This window comes from Neodiprion lecontei, chromosome 3 (genome assembly GCF_021901455.1).
Source record: "Neodiprion lecontei isolate iyNeoLeco1 chromosome 3, iyNeoLeco1.1, whole genome shotgun sequence".
In the NCBI taxonomy this organism is placed as follows: domain Eukaryota; kingdom Metazoa; phylum Arthropoda; class Insecta; order Hymenoptera; family Diprionidae; genus Neodiprion; species Neodiprion lecontei.
The window spans coordinates 6,719,280-6,738,647 of NC_060262.1; the positions used below are offsets into that span (position 1 = coordinate 6,719,280).

General features: G+C 38.6%; 1 protein-coding gene across 4 annotated transcripts in view; it reads left to right on the forward strand.

Moving 5' to 3' along the window:
• Positions 1 to 19,368, forward strand: part of LOC107227406 — a 106,810-nt gene that overhangs the window by 75,226 nt on the left and 12,216 nt on the right. For 2 of the 4 annotated variants that reach the window (XM_046734511.1, XM_046734512.1), the window contains one exon: positions 11,982 to 12,230. In XM_046734511.1, coding sequence (XP_046590467.1) covers positions 12,198 to 12,230 — 33 coding nt within the window. In that variant the 5' untranslated portion in view covers positions 11,982 to 12,197. Of the gene's footprint in view, positions 1 to 10,846; positions 11,171 to 11,847; positions 11,868 to 11,981; positions 12,231 to 19,368 lie in introns of those variants that run through there. The other 2 variants (XM_046734510.1, XM_046734513.1) reach the window with 2 other exon arrangements.

Below are 19,368 nucleotides of genomic sequence, written 5' to 3' on the forward strand. Positions count from 1 at the left end.
ACCGAGAGAAATTTTTAGTTCCGGTTACCGCTCAGTCCTTAAATATTTTCATTTTTTACCACAATCGAAAAATATTGTTCTAGGTATAAAATGAAAATTAGTTTTCTAGCTGTTACCGGAAAGCCTAGTATCCGTTACTATTCTTTCTCGTTACGATCACTGTTGCTATATTTTCGCGTAACTGTTGCGAAAATTTAATGCTTGTGCAACGATAAATTGACGTTGAAGCCTTGTTTAGCTAAAAAAGTAGAGTGAACCGAACAAACTGATTTTTCGTTGCAATTACCAAAAAAGGATCGATGATAGCGCAAAATGGTTACGCGTACCTCGTTTTTCGTACTTTCAACAATATTCGAACAGTTTTTTTACCGACACTTGTTTAACTGAATTTTTCTAGTTACTGTAACAAATGAAATTTTTCTCAGTGTACATTTTCTGATTATCACATTTTTCATGCAAATCTGTACATATGTAAGATAATTTTAATAGGATAACTGCATTTGTGAAACTGATTATGTCAAACTTTTCAGAACAGTTTAATTTCTAATATTCGAAAATCTCCTCATTTTTCCCTGTCGATTTTTCTGTGTCACGTTTTGCTCAAACATTATCCAGAGTTATTGCAAATTCTTTAATAATTCCCTATCGATTTACTGCTACAGTTTTCATTCACTACTACAATTTTGTCCAGGTTACAATTAGGTAAGCCTCTACGTTTCTGATCGGATAAGGTGTCTTATTTTCAAAATTAGTCGCCGAAATTCACGTTTAAAATTCCAAACAAGAGATTGTTGTTTGAAATTCTTTGTTGTTCTGATCTAGTATGAAAATATTCACTTCAAAAACGGTATTTTCTTCAACATTTTTATTTCCGCATCTGGGTTTGAATATCTGTCACCACTACAGTATGTTCAATAATAATTTAGTTTGAAATTTTGCATGCGATTATTTTACAGTATCGAAGTTCGAACGAAGCGTCCAGAAAAATGTTTACAGTTTTCGGAGTTTTAAGAACGAGGTAAAAAAAACAAAAAAAAAACTGAAAATTCTCTTTTAGACGAGCTGCACTGTCGGTGCCTACGCAAGAGCGATATTAATTAACCGATTTGCATTTGAACGAAGTAGGCTGTACAAAGTGCTGCTCGGGTAAGATACCCGAGAGTGTATTCAGATAACGGCATTCCAGATATTGCTCTTGATCTTTGCAGTTTAGATAACCGAGACTGGCAACTCAATTAGATCTCTACGCGACTCGCCGCGGTGCTTAAGATAACTTGAAGAGATCTCGCCAGGACCAAGGATGCGTAAATACGTTTTCAGGCGTTCCTTTATCATCCTCACCTTCCTCCGGGGCTGGACCATGTCATACAGTCGCAAAAGAATTTTATGGGAACCGCTTAATTAACAATTAGAATGTAGCTGAACGATATATCATTACTTGCCGTGTTCAGGAATTTTCCACTTCTAACTTGCGCGTTCAAAAGTCGAACGAGTTACTTTGGATATTGGAGCATTCTTCAGGCTATTTAAACATGAAAAAGCTTCCGCAGACTGGCGGGATTTGAGCGTTCCTAGAAACATATTAATTATCCCTCGATTTTAATTTTTTCTCGCAATCGCTTCTAACGCTGTTTCGAAATCATTCGAAAAGTGTGTTAAAGTTGGCTTGCAAATTTGTCTATAAATTGATTTCAGGATGTGTGATTCTAAACTTGATTTCATGTTATGATCCAAGGAATTACGAATTCACAACACATTACTTTCTGGTCAGAATATCGATCCATTGCTCAATTTTATTTTTGGCTCGGTGTAAAGTAAATTAATCTAGTTTTCAAAAGGGAATCCGATTAGTGTCTTACATAGTAATAACCCTGATTGAATACCCGATCATATCTACCGAAAACACAGCTCCTAATCATTTTTACCTCTGCTAATTTTATATATCATTTCTTCTACGGTCTGGACAAATGCGAGACATGAAAAAATTATTGCTAGACAAGATTTCTAACATTTGAAATGCAATAATCATCGTCAACTGTGACCGGACGAAATATCTTCCTTCAACCTAATTTTTTTTTTCGAATTCAACTACATTGCGTCATTCATTTATCAATTTCGTTGTAATATTATCGATCCCACAAATAAATATAATAAACTTACCATTTTTCTGACCTATGTTCGCTTATAAATCCATAACTGCTGAACCGATTTCCGTTCAATTTTTTTTTTTCTGGACAGCTAGAACGTCTGTCCAGGTTTTAGGTTATAATTCGTTACAATGAAATCAACAGTTTCGCGGATATAACGATATTTGCATACGCTGATTAAAATCTTACAGATCATACAGAGGTGGGTTAGGTTAGGTTAGCTTCGATCAAACATCAATCTTCATTCAAATAGGTATGTAAACATAAACTATGAGCAAGATTGTTTTGTCCGAATAGAATGTTCATTAATTTAGTTAAATTTAATTTTGGATGCCGGTAAAGTTGTGACGGGCTTGCTAGTTTCCTCTACGCTGAGAAAAATTTCATTTGTTACAGTAACAAGAAAAATTCAGTAAAACAGGTATCGTTAAAAAAAGCATAAGCATTAAATTTTCGCAACAGTTACAAGAAAATATAGTAACAGCGATCGTAACGAGAAAGAATAGTAACGGATACTAGACTTTCCGGTATCAGCTATAAAACTAATTTTCATTATCTACCTAGAATTATATTTTTCGATTGTGGTAAAAAATGAAAATATTCAAGGACTGAGCGGTAACCGGAATTAAAAATTCCTCTCAGTGTAAGCAACTGTAACACGTATGTTGAGATTTCTCTAATGGAATGTGAAAATTCTTTTTTTTTACGTCCAACTAACTTACGGGATGTGAGAACGTACTCTGCTCTGGCGATTGCTGGATTACGATCAAGACTACGACAATTCGAGGCGCATAAAGCGAATGCAGTATGCGGTAAAAGCGCACGATTATTCACAAGTAGCGTAAATAGCGTGCAGGGATCGGTTTACCTCCATGAGTGAATGATTATCCAGATATTTACCAACTCGTACAACACGTATCTGTATTGTATACGCGTGTGTGTGTGTGTGTATATATATATGTATATATTATATACACATTCACATGCGAATTGCCAGCCGGCGTCGCGTGGGCGACGTCGTAAATCAGGGATAATTTCTATTGCCGATAGAAAAGGACAGTTCTGCAGGTATCGGATGAGAAATTATAGCTACTTTGTCACCGGTTTCATTCCCGTTGCAGCGTCGTAAGTTATGTAATTCAGTAACAGCAAGGGACGTGTAATCCATCAGTGCAGAAAACTGTGATCCGAGCTTACGCTTCGCGGATATATGACATTTCGCTAATGCAGATGAATGCGCTTTTGACAAGCAATAATTCTCAACAACACGACGCATGTTCGTTCCGAGTATCGTGACAAGTATTATGAATCATTAGGATTCCTTTTTTTTTTTTTTTGCTAATCTTTCTTTCTTCGTTTAATATCTCAAACTAAATCCAGCTCATTGTCAGTCTTAGTCTCGGGTCAGGATTATAATAAATAATTGCGCGCGGATTAATGTTACGGAATATATAACTAGCCGTGCGCGTAACATTCTGCAAGCTCACTTGTCAGTGAATCAGCAACAACGCGCGACTAACGATCCGCCCCAGCAGGTCGGTTAATAATCCGTTAAAACAACGCAATCTTTCTTCTCAATCATTAATTTCACCCTGCAACAGCTGCGAGCCCATCTTGAGCTTTGACGCGTGTGCAAACAAAACGCCGATGAAGGCTCAACGCGACTTTCTTGCCGATAAATAACGAGCTTTGCTCAATGGCTTAGGGCATAACGTAATATCCTTGTCGTATAGGTGTACGTATATGCACACATATGTACGTACACGTGGGCGTCGGTGAAAGATATGGCAACTCAATCCCGTCTCGTGGCTCTTAATTACTTGAATTTTTTTTATTATATATGAAAAAATTCTGCCGCCGCCACGCGCTTGTTTTTATCATTGGCTCGTTAAAATCTGTCAATGTATTTCGCACGCCTTACGCATCGGCGTAAAGACTTTTGCACGTCGTGAAGAAAATTGGGTAGAAACGATACGAAACGTAAGAAAAAACTATTGAAATCATTTTTTTTTTTTCTTTTCAACGGGAAAAAAGTTTCTCATCCATTTGACGGATTTAAACTGCACGCAATAATCGTTTGAAAGAATTTTTGATACAATTAACACTCATCGTTCCGTTTCAATGAATTTTCGATTAATGAATTCTCTGAAAATCTTCGTCAGTTTCTGATTTTATGGAATGAAAAAAACGTACGATGCGATATCGTGGGTTATAATCATTGAAATTCTACTCATCCAAGAATGTATTTTACTACGATAAGTTAGTAGATTCTTAAATAAGAGAGTCGTAAAAATTAGGCAGAAGATTCGGGTTTGGCTTTGAAAGAATGAAACATGAAATCGGCGGCTAAACTCCCGATCTTCAATTTCCGTCTGGATTGAAAAAGAATTCTCTCAACAATGTGAAATTCAATTAACTTTATATTCCGAAACTTGGTTACATCGTTATTTTCCAATTCATAAATTCTATCGTCAGACTTGCTTTAGATCCGAAGTGAGACGGTAAAAATGTAGATCATCGAGAAGAACGCGATTGCACAGCGGGATGAAAATATCAGAGTGCGGATTAGGCAAATTCGAAAAGTTGAGAAAAAAATCCGCTTCAGTGGGTCAGGACTTATTTGAGGAGGGAGAAACCAGTTCCAAATTATTTCGTGTATTTATTCATCAAGTTTTTTCTTTCGAGTGAGTAATAGCCAAATGCAAATCGGAATATCAATTATTATTATAGCGCCAGCCGACCAATCCCAATCCAGAATCGCCAACGGGTGATCGAAAGATTAGCGAATACCAATCGCCGTGTGTCCGACGAAATGAACATTTCACCTGAAATTTGAGGATCCATAAGACGTACAGTCAGATCGAAGACGTGTTGAAACCGAAACGTAGCAAAATCGAGGCTTAGAAAGCTCAACTGAAGCTAATCGAGTTTGGTCTAGTTTGTTCTAACCAGTTAATTTTATCCAGAGATAAATGTTAAAGCACTAAGTCAATTAACTGTGATAAAATTTTTCCGTCAACAATTACGTCGGTAAAATCGGTGAATTATAGGTATTGTTTTTTTCACTCTTATTTAAACAGGCAATGTGTGATGGAGAAATGAACTTCCAAACCCTGAATTTTAACTGCAAATCCATCAAGCCGGCCCCCAAAAAGAAAAAAATTATAAAAAAGCAGTCCACTTAGTAGATTTGAGCGTGATGAAAAATTGTTCGATTTATTCGTGAACGAATTTTTTATGAACCGTCTCGGATAAATTTTTGCAATTGAACTCATCAGCGGTTAATAAAATATTTGACACGTACCATCATCATAATTAACGAACGACATGCGTTTGATTCAAATGCGCGTAACCTATTATCCAAAATCTAAATGAAACGATCTATTGAGAATTTATTTACAAACGAAACAAGTGATTACATTGATTTTGTGATTAACAAAAAAAAAAAAAAACAAAAGTTAAAAGAAAATCAGAAACGGGACAATGCGATCGAAATAAAAAAAATTCACGTAATTTCTCGACCAGTTAAAGCGAGAAATTTTCAACTTGTTTTATCTGATCGCGTTTTTGCCTCACCCTTTTTGGCCCTGACTGTACCTCCTCAGCTTCAGCTGAGATCCGAAATTCATCGAGGAACGTTGGTTGTGAATGGCGCTCGGTATGCGGAGAATGGCCGTGGCGAGGTGAATTAGTTGACGTTCGACGCGTCGAGCTGGGGGCGCGGCTGCGCAGGATTACTGGTTCCAAAACCAGTAACTAATTAAACCCATCCCGACAAAGAGAAGAGGATCTCGCGTTTATTACGTATTAAATGATTCCGGTTTAAAGAAATCCTGGATCGCCGGCTGTCGTTGCGTACTCGGACCTACCTCTGAGGCATCCTCGTCTCTCCTGTACCCGTTTTTCACTTTACACGGATAAACGCACACTATTGTCTCCCCCTTATACTGGGTGATTTTTTAGATTCAGGAAAGACGGCGATCGGATATCGCGAAAAAGTGTTATTTCTCATTCAAAGAAACCTATTGTTTGCGTGAAACGAGTATTCGGAACAAGAATATACGCGTCGTTGGGTGAAACCATATTCGGTCCGATTCGGAAAACATTTTTATTTTATTTTTTTTTTTTTCGATGTATTCGATCGATTCAGAAAATTCTTTTTTCTTCACGACTTGTTAGAAAATTTGCTTTGGAATATTGTTGGCTATGGAAAGAAGAATTCGAAGTTACCGATCGACGCGCTGGAATTTGATAAACAATCATTTCGAAATTTTTGCTCAGTCGAAAACATCGGCACGTCGATCAAAATGGTTCTCCTACACTGAGAAAAGTTTCATTTGTTACAGTAACTGGAAAAATTGAGTAAAACAGGTATCGTTAAAAAAACTGTTTGAATATTGTTGGAATTGCGAAAAACGAGGTACGCGTTACCATTTTGATCCTTTTTTTTTGGTAATTGCAACGCAAAATCAGTTTGTGATGTTTATACTCTACTTTTAGTACTTCTACTATTCGAACAATCAGAGAACCTTTATAAAACTGAGAATATAATGAAAAGTACCAACCGAAATTTCAGAAATTTGCTAGCTGCTACCTTTTCAAGTTTTCCATTTTCCTCTACCTTGTACCGCTTTTCTCGATGCTTCGAGGCACGTATTCATTTATATCACCCGTTACATATTTAACCGCGTGCATTTTTCTCCGCTTTGCATGATAAAAATGCTCGGTCATCAACCTTTCATTTAATTACAGTTAATTTTCACGCAGAGAAGACCCTCGCTCGATACAATTTCCTAACGAACGTTTCGTTGCATTATTCCAAGGCGAGGTATTTCCGGGTTAATTTGAAGCTTTCTTTGCCATAGCCTGATCAATATACACTCTCGGTAAAAATTATAGGCACGGTTTCCTTCAGAGGATAATTCCTATGGTGTGCATTGATTCATCCTCACCCGGTCTTCGTGCTGCAGGTGAGAAGCAGTTTGATTCGCAGATCACCCTGTCCAGGTGTTGCAGGTAATTTGCGGGCGGAGTTGGTGTAATGCTAGTCCAAGGATAGTAACTACGGAAACTACAGGCTGCTAGGAGATTTTATCGGAAATCGGGTTCAACGGGTTCAATCGGGTTCAGTCCTGATTCGACCGCCCTTGACCTCGTCACCTGTTTCAAACACTGAGAAAAATTTTATTTTTTTCAAAAATGTCCGACAAGAGCTTTTGGCTTGCCGAGGATGAGTAAAGCGACTAGCTTTAATCTTCTTCTCCCTGTTTTTCTACTCATTTATTGCACGCAACGCTTCGTTCAACTCGACTTTCGAGTGCGCATTATACGAGTATACCCAACGTTCGAGTTTGAGATTGACGAGGGTCGGTGGCGTTTGCGAGATTGAGTTGTAAAACTGTCAAGTATCTCGAAGCTGATCGGCGGAAGAAACCTTCCATGATTTATGCAACGCAGACGTTGCGGAAGATCGCAAAACGAAAGTTTTTACTCGGGCATGGAATAATCAGCCTTCCAATACAAATCCCGGAATACTGATAAGCTCGTTCTCAAAGCTCCGTGGTGAGCATGCCACACGACTTGAACGACATTTTCCTAGTACAGCAAGTATCATTTAGAATACGTAATCGTGACTGTTTCAATACTGTTGGGAGTTCAAATATGCTGGTATAGTGACGAATTGAAATATTTCTATGGAAGCTAGAATCTAAGCATCGAACCTCATTCATCTTTACTGTTACACAGCCTAGCTTCTGCCATAAGTGATCGTGAAATAAACAAAAGTAAAATAACGTGTTCCGAATTCGGATTACCGGGCTTATAGTTCCGATATCGTGACAGTTTCGTCCAGCAACTCAATTCCGACTATCAGATACGGTTTACGTTGTCATTCCAAGGCAAAATTAAAGGACGTGAAACCAGTTTCCCGATCGGATGATGCTTCAGAATGCTGTTAAGTAGGTATAGATTTTAATAATACGATTTGGATTCCTGACTCAATGGTACCGTAGCCCATTCGACCCGACGTGTACGATACGATAACCGACAACTTTCGGTTTCGAGCATCACTCGATGTATTTGGAACAACGAACTCCGTTATGATACAAACGACACAATAGTTCGTATTGTGCACCAAGTTGAGTTACAATGGTATCGTCATTCTTTGGAATTGGTAAAATGGCAGACAAATGGTTTTCCATTACCATCAAGATCTTATGATATGATATACGCTGAGGAACACGGAAGGGCTTTTTTCCGGTGATGCTTCCGCTTTCAAAGTCAGCCTTACGTAATCCAAAATTTCGCGATCGCAAGAGGCATGGCAAAAAGAATTGTCGCTTCGTCAGTGACGTCGAATATTTCGTCGCCGCGTGTATGGAACGGCGAAATTCGCGAATGACGAAGAAGGCCGCCTGTATACAAGACTTCGCAATTAGCGAGAAAATTAATGATAATAAAATAATGACACAGTAGAGCACTGGCGCCGCGTAGTTACAACGGTACAAGCTGAGGCCGCGCGAACCGTCCGATCTTATCAGATTTACTGTAGGCGCCGTTGATAAAGTGAGCTGACGTTGGCACACACACACACACACACACACACACGCAGACGCACGCAAACGCATTCGCATATGCGTGGCGTCGTCGGCGCGGAGACTCGTCAGAAATGCACTGGGTCTCAGATCGTGTGGATTAAGTTAAACCCTATCGGCGAATCGTTGAATGCCGATGCTGTGACGTTTCGTGGATAGGTAAAAACTCCAGAACTTACTCTCCTTACCTGGAATCGATGATGTACAGCCTTATCACTGCTATCGCTTCGTACCTGTAATAAGTATATCGATTCGTAGAAAAATTTCTTGGCAGACGATTAAATCGTGAGGGCGAAAAACAAGGAGAGAGAGAAAAAAAAAAAAAAATATCCACTCGTCATCGATAATTATTTTTAGTTGTTGGGTTATTTCCCGAGAATTTCACCGTTGTTTCTACGTCACAGATATATTGTAACTCAGCTGATATTTTGCTACGGATTGTGAATAGTCATTTACCTTCAACGCAAAGAGGAGAAACAAGTTCAAATGTAGTCGAAAAAATGTTTACTTTTTTTGACAGATGAAATCGAATTATCGTATTCAAATTTTAGCGTCGATACATACATTTTACCAAACGTTGCGTCAGAGAAATAAACAAATTCTAATCGAAGTATGTATTTGCGCACGAAACGGAAACATTTTAGTCCCTCGTACGAAAATTTTTTATTTTACTAACCTAACTACACTGAAATGAGGAGAAAGTTTTCTAAAACATGCATAAAGCTCGTGCAGGACTCCACCAAGAAATTAGACAATCGATGCGATCGGTAAATTTTTTAAAATACTGATTATCGTCACAGTACAAGTATGTACATCATCTGCTTTTATTCATGCATGACGTTTCGTTCTGTTAATTTTGATTGCCTAACGTGTCGATATCTGGATTGGAATTCCAATCAACGATTAAGTCCGTGGATTACGGTAAAAGACATCCTCGTGATTCGAGGGGAAAGCTTTGGTCGCACAAGTGGCGAGCTGTGTCGTAATTGGGATTATCTTGAAGCGTTATTGTCATACGGGGTGGTACAATTAGACCAGCGAAACTGTAAGGCAGGCCTTCTTTTTCTCGAATACCGTGACTAATTCCAATCAAGAAACGGAATGGCTAATCTAAAGAATGTTAATATCGGACGATTTGCTTTGCGATATAAATTGAACATCAGCTACGGTTTGCGATAGATTGTACAGGCGATAAAAATTCATTGGAAAGATCGTAAAATCGTTATTATACTCCGGATTTAACTCGACCTGCACCTATAAATTCCTACATGATCGAAATTTTCGAGATGGCTGGTTTGTAGAATCTTATTTAACGTATTCGACGTCCCGCCTTTGTTTTTCGGCCAATGGAATTTCGCGCAATCAGCGAGTCACGTGATGCTGGTGCTCCGTCATTTTACACGGTGTGATTTCCACGTGGTTCGATAGCCGAACCGGTGATTTATCGTTTTTCATATCTAATAATTACCATAGAATGCGAAACTGCTAACAGAATCAATCAAAGATTCTCCGATATTTGTCTGTCGGTGGATAAAAGCGATACCGAGAACGAGTTACGGAAAGTTATTTGCCCCTTTCCAACTTGCCCCTTGATCCTGCAAGTTACGAAATCGAATATTTCAGCCACTCCGTCACCACTATAACGTACGAATCTTATCTTAGATTTCCAGAAAAATCACTCATCGATGAATTTAGTGCAGATATTTCTTTGGCGCCGTTCGGTCACGCAATAATTTGGACTTTGAAATTGCGCAGAAATCGTTAACAGGAAAAAAGGATAACTCATGTGTGGGAATAGGTCAGTTATAAAGCGGCCTGAAATTTCAACGGTGCAAAGGCACTGAATTATGCGTTGATGACCGTTCAGGAACATCCACACTTCGAAGTATAATACAAGATAAGATAAAGTGTGCGTTGAAGTTCGTGGCGGCACTTCCGTTTGATTTCGTTTATTCTTATATGTGTTTTTTTTTTTTTGTTTTTTTTTTTTTTTTTTTTGTTTGTTCCGTTTTGTTTCTATATTGCTTCAACCAGCGCCTCGAGTTGACTTTTATCGATTGATCAATAAAGCACGGTTCAGTCGATCGCGACATGCCGCAGCGAACGCGTCGCGTTATCGGCATGATATTAGCGATTGACTCCGCCGATCCGGAACAGTTTAACCCAGTCCACCGTTTTTCATCGAGTTATTATTTCCGTGTGTGATGATAATCAAAGTCCGAAAACGATATTATCGCATAGTGATATTGGTGACGGTTTTCGCACCGTGCCGTCTCACATCGACTAGTCACAACTATTTACCCTACAAATATAAAAGCTTTCACTTTTTTCATCTGTTATTATAAAAAAACATATGCAACTATAAAACAGTGTTTCACTTACCTTGGGAATCTTACCTACGTTGGATCAAATGGTGAACAGCCATGACAGGTGCTAATGAACTTATAAGCCTTGATTTGATAGACAGTTTCTATGATTTTTAAATAACTGCCGATTGGCATGTCGAGATTGTTGACCAGGCTTATATCTGATAATAAAAACATAAAACGTGATCTTAAGATGGCATGTGCGAGTAAATGGTTAAAAAAGTGGGTGATTTTTGAGAATTTGCATCTGTACAACAAATCATTCGAGTCGATTGAGGCTTATTTTATGCAAAAGTATGCAGATTCATTCGCATTAAAAAAAAAAACAAAATTAGAACCGATTCATTGGAAGGATTATTATTGTTAATAGACGATAGATGTTTTTATGGTGCCCACGATATTTTCAAAAACGACTTGAACGCTTCATCTCAAAATTTGGAGGAGGCACTTTGGAATGGTTGACTTACAAAAAGAAAAGTTCAGTCCATACATTTTTGACATAACTAAACCCAATCGAATTGAATTATTCGTTATCGACGTATAAATTCCCGAAATTTACTCTTCACTGTCTTAGCCGTTTAGTCGTACAATGTACTCACTTGAACGAGATGTGTTGCGTACAAACATTTATTTCGAAAAACATAGAAGTGTACCGCATACCTAAAAAAAAAAAATTTGAACCACCTTTCAATACTTGAGCAAAAACGCAAAAAGAATCGATGATTCGAGCGATGAATAAATTGAATAAGGTTCGCGTGGAGGTAAATCTTTGAATGCTGATCGACTCTCCGTGCTTCGATGACGGAGAAACACGATTTGTACCCCAAATCGAGTCGAAGTCGAAAGTAACTGAAGAATATGCGTACGTGTTTCAGGTTGGCGTGCTAGCCATGTCAGGGGATCGCCGGGCAGGAGCGCGCCGTGTCGACGTGGAGCCAGGAGACCTGGATCGCCGGCCCCATCCAAGGAGCTGAGCCGAAGGACGCCCCGCGGGGACGAGATTTTACAGAAGGAATTGAAATTTAGCTGCACAGTCGACGACGAGCTGAGGCTTGGGATCTACGGCCTCCCCGCTGGCCTGGCCAGCTACTATGCGAATTGAAGCTCTTAGCGCCTTTCTCGCGGTAAGTTCTCGCCGATCCCTTCTTATCGCATTTTTCCCCGAAACGACCAGATTTACCAAAGAAACCAGCAACGCGTCTCGCCGAAGCTCGAGACTGTGCTCAAAAAGGTCTTTGCGGCACAACGACGACGTATTGAAAAGGAGGCTTAAGGCGGGCTGTTAATACCATTTTTTAGGAAAAGTGCCATTTTTTTTTCTTTCTTCAAACGGCACTCACAACCTTCTCAAAGACTTCTTGGTGACAAATTGAAGACGATATTTAAAGAGGGCAGTAAGTGCCATTTTCTTTGGAAATGTGCCATTTTTCAGAAACAAGTACCATTTTATGTCTCCAAATGGCACTTACAGCCTTCTTCAATTCTCCTTGGTGACAAATTGGAGAGGAGAATTAATAAATGCTGCAAGTGCCATTTTTAAATGTTTTTTTCAAAAGTACCATTTTTCTTTCTAATATATAAATCGCACTCACAACCATTCAATCAAGTTCGAATCGTGCTGAATTCAGCTGGTTATGAAACTCCGTTGAAACCGAAAGGATAATAGTGTACTTTATAGTGCTGCGCAAGATATTTCCAACTAGGATGGTCAGATTTTCGATCGACGCAATTACGTCGGAGACATTTGACACTGAGAATAAATTACGCAGCTTACCGTCGTTCCGTGTTGTCTACCAGGCACGTCGAAAATCTTTCCGGCTAGCCTGAGATCGACTTCAGGCAAGACGCGCGCACCAGCCACGTGCTTCGCTTCACAGATTTGAATATAATCATTTTTTATCGCGGTATTGGAAGCAATTTCAGTCACAAGGCGTGGCTAATGGGGCAAACCACCATTTTTGGTAACTGTAATTCTGAAATACGAAAATCTCTTACAAGAACAGAATCTTCACTTCGGGGGGTGGCAATGAATCCTCTGGCCTCATTATAAACAGCTCCACGTCAAATTACTGTACGGACACATTCGAGTATCAAGTTTCTTCAAAATGGTTTCTGGCCACTATCAAGTTCCGAACAACCACAAATTCTCACACGAAGAACTTACAGTAGCAAATTAACCGTTCGGTGCTCGGCAGTTAGGAGATCCTTTCATTCAGATCCGTCGCACGAGGATGAAGGCTAGAAGCAATCAGTCTGCCCGGTAGAACAGCGGATACGAGTGAGTATAATGAGCACAAATGCCCCCTGCCGAGAGTGTTATTAGCGTGTTATGAAGCCAGACTCGCGTACGCGGTGAACTGGGGGCAGAATAGAGCTGTAGATTTCAGATTTCATTCACCCTGTCAGGCGCAAAGAGATAAACCGCGCACCTTACGACTCGGGGTGCTTCTCCGGGCGTCTACGACTTTGTCACATTTTCTCATCATCGCCAGATAAGTGTAATATAAAACACGATGCTCAACGGTTTGGTGCGTGAAAGTTCCACATCGTGAGCCGAGTTTTTTTTCGAGGGAGTAGAGAATGGATGGTAATTTTGTTTCGGTTCGTACGAAGAAAAGAGACTTGCGCAATGCCCTCTTACTCATTCTTTCCATCCCAGATTCACACTAACGAGCTGTTTGTAATTACGTATTTCGTAGTCATCTCTTACCCATTTAACAAAATCTTTCCGATGACTCCGGCGAAGCCCTGAAAAGTCTTGTTGTATAAAATTTTTACAATCCCTTGCGATCCAGGTAGAATTTTTTCAATCACTGAAGTATCGTAGTCCGTTAAATACTATTTTTCCCAATTGACTGTTTACCGGTGGCGAAACATGGTGTAACAGAAAGTTATCCCGCTATGAAAAAGTTTCAGTTCAACAGTGCTTGGGACTGGAATGCAGGCTTGAGCCACTTCGGTTGAAGTCCTTGCAGGTACGCAACGTCGTGACAGAGACTCTTGAGCAGTTGTTGCGATCGGTTGAAGGTTTACAAATTGCAACTCACTCAACCTAAGATGGCTTACAATCAGCTACGTCAACGCAACATCTCGGGACAATTCAACCGTCGTGTTGCCGCAGTCTTGAGCTGAGATGCAAATTGCTTCGCAGGAGGTCCGATCGAGATACTCGTTTACCATTCGTCGTGTCGTCGTTACAATGCCGTTTTAAACAAGAATCGAATCGAAATCGAGTTTAATGCAAACCCATCTCTTGTCACCGGCATGTGTTATGTGTCACGTTCAGGTGCGAGATCGAAATTCAATGTGGAATAACTAAACTCTGGATTCAGTTTAGAAATTCTTTTAACTCGTTATTGCGTGTATAATTTAATTTATTGTTTGTCGAACATTAATGGAGGTTATTTAAAAGCGTAAATATTACCATTCAACGGTTGAACAATATCATATCGAATTCGATTAAAATCGAGTGTTTATCGTTGGTCTGGTGCGAAATTGTTAATTAGCTAGGAAGCTCCGGCCTGTTTTCGTACGAACAAAAGAATTCGATAAGATTTCTGTTTACAGTTATTCCGAAGAGCTGCGATTTTATGTATACGTTTCGAAATTTCTTTTCATTCAAAATTATTCGACAGTTAAAATCACTCCGACGCTCCGCTCGGAAGTAAATCTACCAAAACTGAATGATACATGATTTTTTATTTGAAAAAATGATAATTCATATTATTTTTGTTCAACTATTATGCACCCAACTATACAGATTTTCAAGAGGCTTGCAAAAAAGCAGATGTTTTGATTTGTGCCGACTACAGCTATTCGATTTTGTCAGATAATGACTAGAATAACTGCGAGTTAATCTGAATTTTCCAAATTGCACAATGTTGACAATTACTAGGTTCCGTTTGAATCAGAGCTGGATGATAATTCAGTTGCCGGGTTGTACGCAAATTGGCGCAGTAAGAATAAAAAAAAAATAAAAAAAATCAACAGATGATGAAAGTGCAAGAATAACTGCCGCCAGTTTTTCAATCTTTTTATAGATAAAGTGTCTATCGCACCGCGCATACCTTGGCTATCTACATAATATGTGCTACATGCCAATGCAGTATCATGAGTGATTATCCGCATGCCCTGGATATTGATAAATATTATTATTGGCAGCCGCAGGTATAATGCGCGTGTCTATCGGTTGTCACAGACACGCGGACACGTTCGATTATTATCTTGTTACAAGCTCTGCACCAATTCGACACAACTGTTCGCGGCTCGCCGACAGTGGGCGTGATTATAGGGATTAGGATACATTTCTTTTTTTAAACAAATTATTAACGTATAATGCAATCAATTATTCCTTTTCGCACCGCAAACGCGGCGCCAATTCAGCAACGCGATATTAATATGCTAATCATTTACCGGCGCCGATATTTCCGATAAATAATCCGCTTAATGCGCTCGGCGAATCGATCGCATCGATGATCATCGTTTCCTTGCATTCTTGCTGGTGGGAAACTCGGTAATTGGCAGGGATTACTCGAGGATCTCATCGCTGGTATTATAAATTACACATCTGGTCAAGATCAGGTACCGAGAGACAGATTCGTAAGGGAAAAAATGAGCCGGAAAAAGAGAAACAAAATTACCAAATATCGTAACGACATAAAAGCGCCCTCGTTTCGAAGAGTCTTATCGTTCTTCAGGATCATCGAAACTAAGTTTAATTCACTCGTTGTTCTCTTCATTTTTTCGTTTCACCTGAATTTTTACCTCAGTAGATGACGATTATCGTTTGTCGAAAAAAAGCAGAAGCCGCGGAAGTGCGGACATAAAAATGGGCGTAACATCGGGACTCGCGGTTGACCTTTCGCGAATATTTATTTAACGATAGAAATTAAGATATAAAGTAATCGCTTTACGAGCGAAACTTGGCTATGCTAACGGAATTTGAAGCTCGTTTCTTACAACCAATTATATTAGTTGATAGTATGTTGAACGTAATGAAGTTGCTTGTTATTGACGTATACATGTGTGCAGTACGTGGATTAAAAACTGGTTTTCAAATAGTTTGAGTATATCTGTAATCCATTATTGAAACAAAAAGAAAAAAAAAAGACAGCGAATAATGACTAAGAATTGACAAAATTGTAGAATGGATGAATCGATGTTTTATGTTAACAACGCAGCAAACGGGCCCAATTCAAATGTCTAGTCAGAAATCTAGTTTGTTTTAATCCTGAGTTTGTAAACGTCGCGGAAACAGAAGTCCGGATAAAAATCAGACTTAACACGGAGACATAAAACTAAATGAAATCAGAAAATCATAAATTATTGTATTGCTTGATCATTTGAGCAGTTAATGAAACAAAGAATGAAAAAAAAACTGAGAGATGAAAAGAAGTGTCAGTTGTTCGTAAAATTTCAAGGGTCCCAGTTTTATCGAAAAGTAAATCGTAAATTATCCGAGAAAATTATCTGTAAACTTGAAGTGAATCGCGATTAAAACGTTTCCGAGTTTCCGTCGTCTGTCAACCGACGCCCAAAAATCGTTGAACCCTGAATTGGACGCAGAAGAGATCGGCATAATTTTTTCCCACTAAAAGCCGAGAGCAGCGCAGCGATGTCAGGCAAAAAGAAAAAATCAAGGAAAGCATTTCAGCTCGCACTTTCTACTCACTCTTCTCCAGGATCCTCAGACTGCAGGGTTTTTGTAGGATGATACTGTCGAGGAGCAAACGCTCTTCTATTATCACCGATGGCATCCCAGCCGTGAAGCCTATAATTTAAAACAATTTTCAAATAATATATTACGAATGGATTATACATAGAAGGCTCGCCTCATCCGACGCCGTATCTTTTGAGTGATTTAGTGAGTCGTGGGTGTATCTCGCCGCCGGGTTTCAGCCACTTCCAAAGAGGTCCTTTATTCGAGTCAGCGATACCACTCCAATGCTTCCTCCGTGTAAATTCACAACCGTATATATATATATATATATATATATACAGTTTGAAATTCTGCTGCAGAAGAGATATCATCACTCCTTTATTTCACCCTTGTCATTGATTCCGCGATATTTGCATCTTACGTTCCACTCTCGTTTTAAACGCTTTCGAGATCCCATTTTCTCGACATATTTCACCTCGAATCTTGTCACGTTATTACTCTGACTTTACCTGTTTTTTTTTTTTTGTCGAATAAACGTTTCCTTTTCATTGCGTTCAAGTTACTCGCCGTTTACTAAAACAAAGCAAAAATATTCAGCGATCAAATACTTTCGCACGATCATTCAAAAAGGTAATTGAAACTTTTCATTCTCATAATATATCGTCTCGGATTTTCCAATTTTCAAACTTGGATAAAGATTCCAGAAAAAAAATGTAACTTTTTTCGCTTTTTTCTTGAATTTCTCAAAAAAAGTTCTGTCTTGTGCTGGAACGTTTTTGGGTCTAATTTTTAAAAACGTTCCGAGATATTTTGACGTCACGAAGTGACGTGATATGTTCGTTGGTTTTTCAAATGGTTGCAATTTGATTCCTTTTCACTGCGTTTAAGTTACTCGCCGTTTAATAAAACAAAGCAAAAATATTCAGCGATCAAATACTTTCGCACGATCATTCAAAAAGGTAATTGAAACTTCTCATTCTCATAATATATCGTCTGGGATTTTTCAAGTTTCAAACTTAGAAAGAGACTCCAGAAAAAATGTAACTTTTTTCGCTCTTTTCTTAAATTTCTCAACAAAAGTTCTGTCTTGTGCTGGAACGTTTTTGGGTCCAATTGTTAAAAACGTTCCGAGATATTTTGACGTCACGAAGTCACGTGATATGTTCGTTGGTTTTTCAAATGGTTGCAATTTGATTCCTTTTCACTGCGTTTAAGTTACTCGCCGTTTAATAAAACAAAGCAAAAATAATCAGCGATCAAATACTTTCGCACGATCATTCAAAAAGGTAATTGAAACTTCTCATTCTCATAATATATCGTCTGGGATTTTTCAAGTTTCAAACTTAGAAAAAGACTCGAGAAAAAATGTAACTTTTTTCGCTCTTTTCTTAAATTTCTCAACAAAAGTTCTGTCATGTTGGAACGCTTTTGAGTCCAATTTTTAAAAACATTCAGAGATGTGTTTGATTTTCAAATGGTTGTCATTCGAAGCGTCGAATCAAAGCTTTCGAAGAATAACGTACAATTTTATCTGTACATTCATGAGAGGGGACACAAAATTTGCTCAGTTCAGCTGCTTCGCTTTGTTTTGTTCAAAGTTTGTTACCCCGTTGCGTCGAATGTTCAATACGCGGCATGCGACGTTCAGGTACGCAAGCCTTCTACGGGTACTGCGCATATTTGGATAGGAACAGATATCTACGGCTACACGTATTGCTACTTAACTGATTAGTACCTATCCAAGTTAGCGTCGCAACGCGACGCGGCAAAAGCTGCGCTCTGCGTTTATTCTTCGGATTGAAATGAGCCGAGGCAATTTCAAAGACTTATTACTTTCTCATTATCAAACCAGTATAGGTTGATATCGCGATACTCGTTAATGGCAATCGTTATTGCACTAATATGCGATAATTACCACCGTATGCAAATTGCATACCGGCTACTCAACGAGCGAGTAAAACCGTGAAAAATCGACCCGGGGAATGGCCATTATAACCGCCAACGATGTTCGCTGCGGATACTTTGAAAAAATAACAGTCACATATCCTCGTCAAGTAAATGGGATGAAATTGAAAAATAAATTACCCGAGACTGAATAAATCTGCACAATTATTTGCCAAAGGATTTTTTTTAGCAGATCTGTAAATTTTTTAACAATTCAAAGTAACACAAAGTAACTTTTCGGTAAAGGATTGGAATGTATAAAAAAATTGAATTTGTCCAAAACGTAAACATTATTAGAGACGAGAGTTGGGGGAATAAATTCAAACTAAATGCAGCAATGAATTAATGAAGACATATTATATGGATAAGCCGTATCAATTTCAAGTAAAAAATCTAAACGTTTTCGAGATATCGTAGCAATATTGTTGTAAAAGTGTTTTCGGTAAAATTGTTTATGCTTTGTGCGAAAAGATGTCTCATCATTGCGAAGAAAAATAAAAGATAAACCCAAGCAAATACTTATTCCAATAGTCCTTTGTACGATAGATATTTCGTAACGATTTGAAAATTTTATTCACTGAATTGCGGGGACAGGGGTTAATTTGAAAAAAAATTGTTCTTCTAAAAGTGAAAATTTTTCCATCTTCAATCCAAAAATG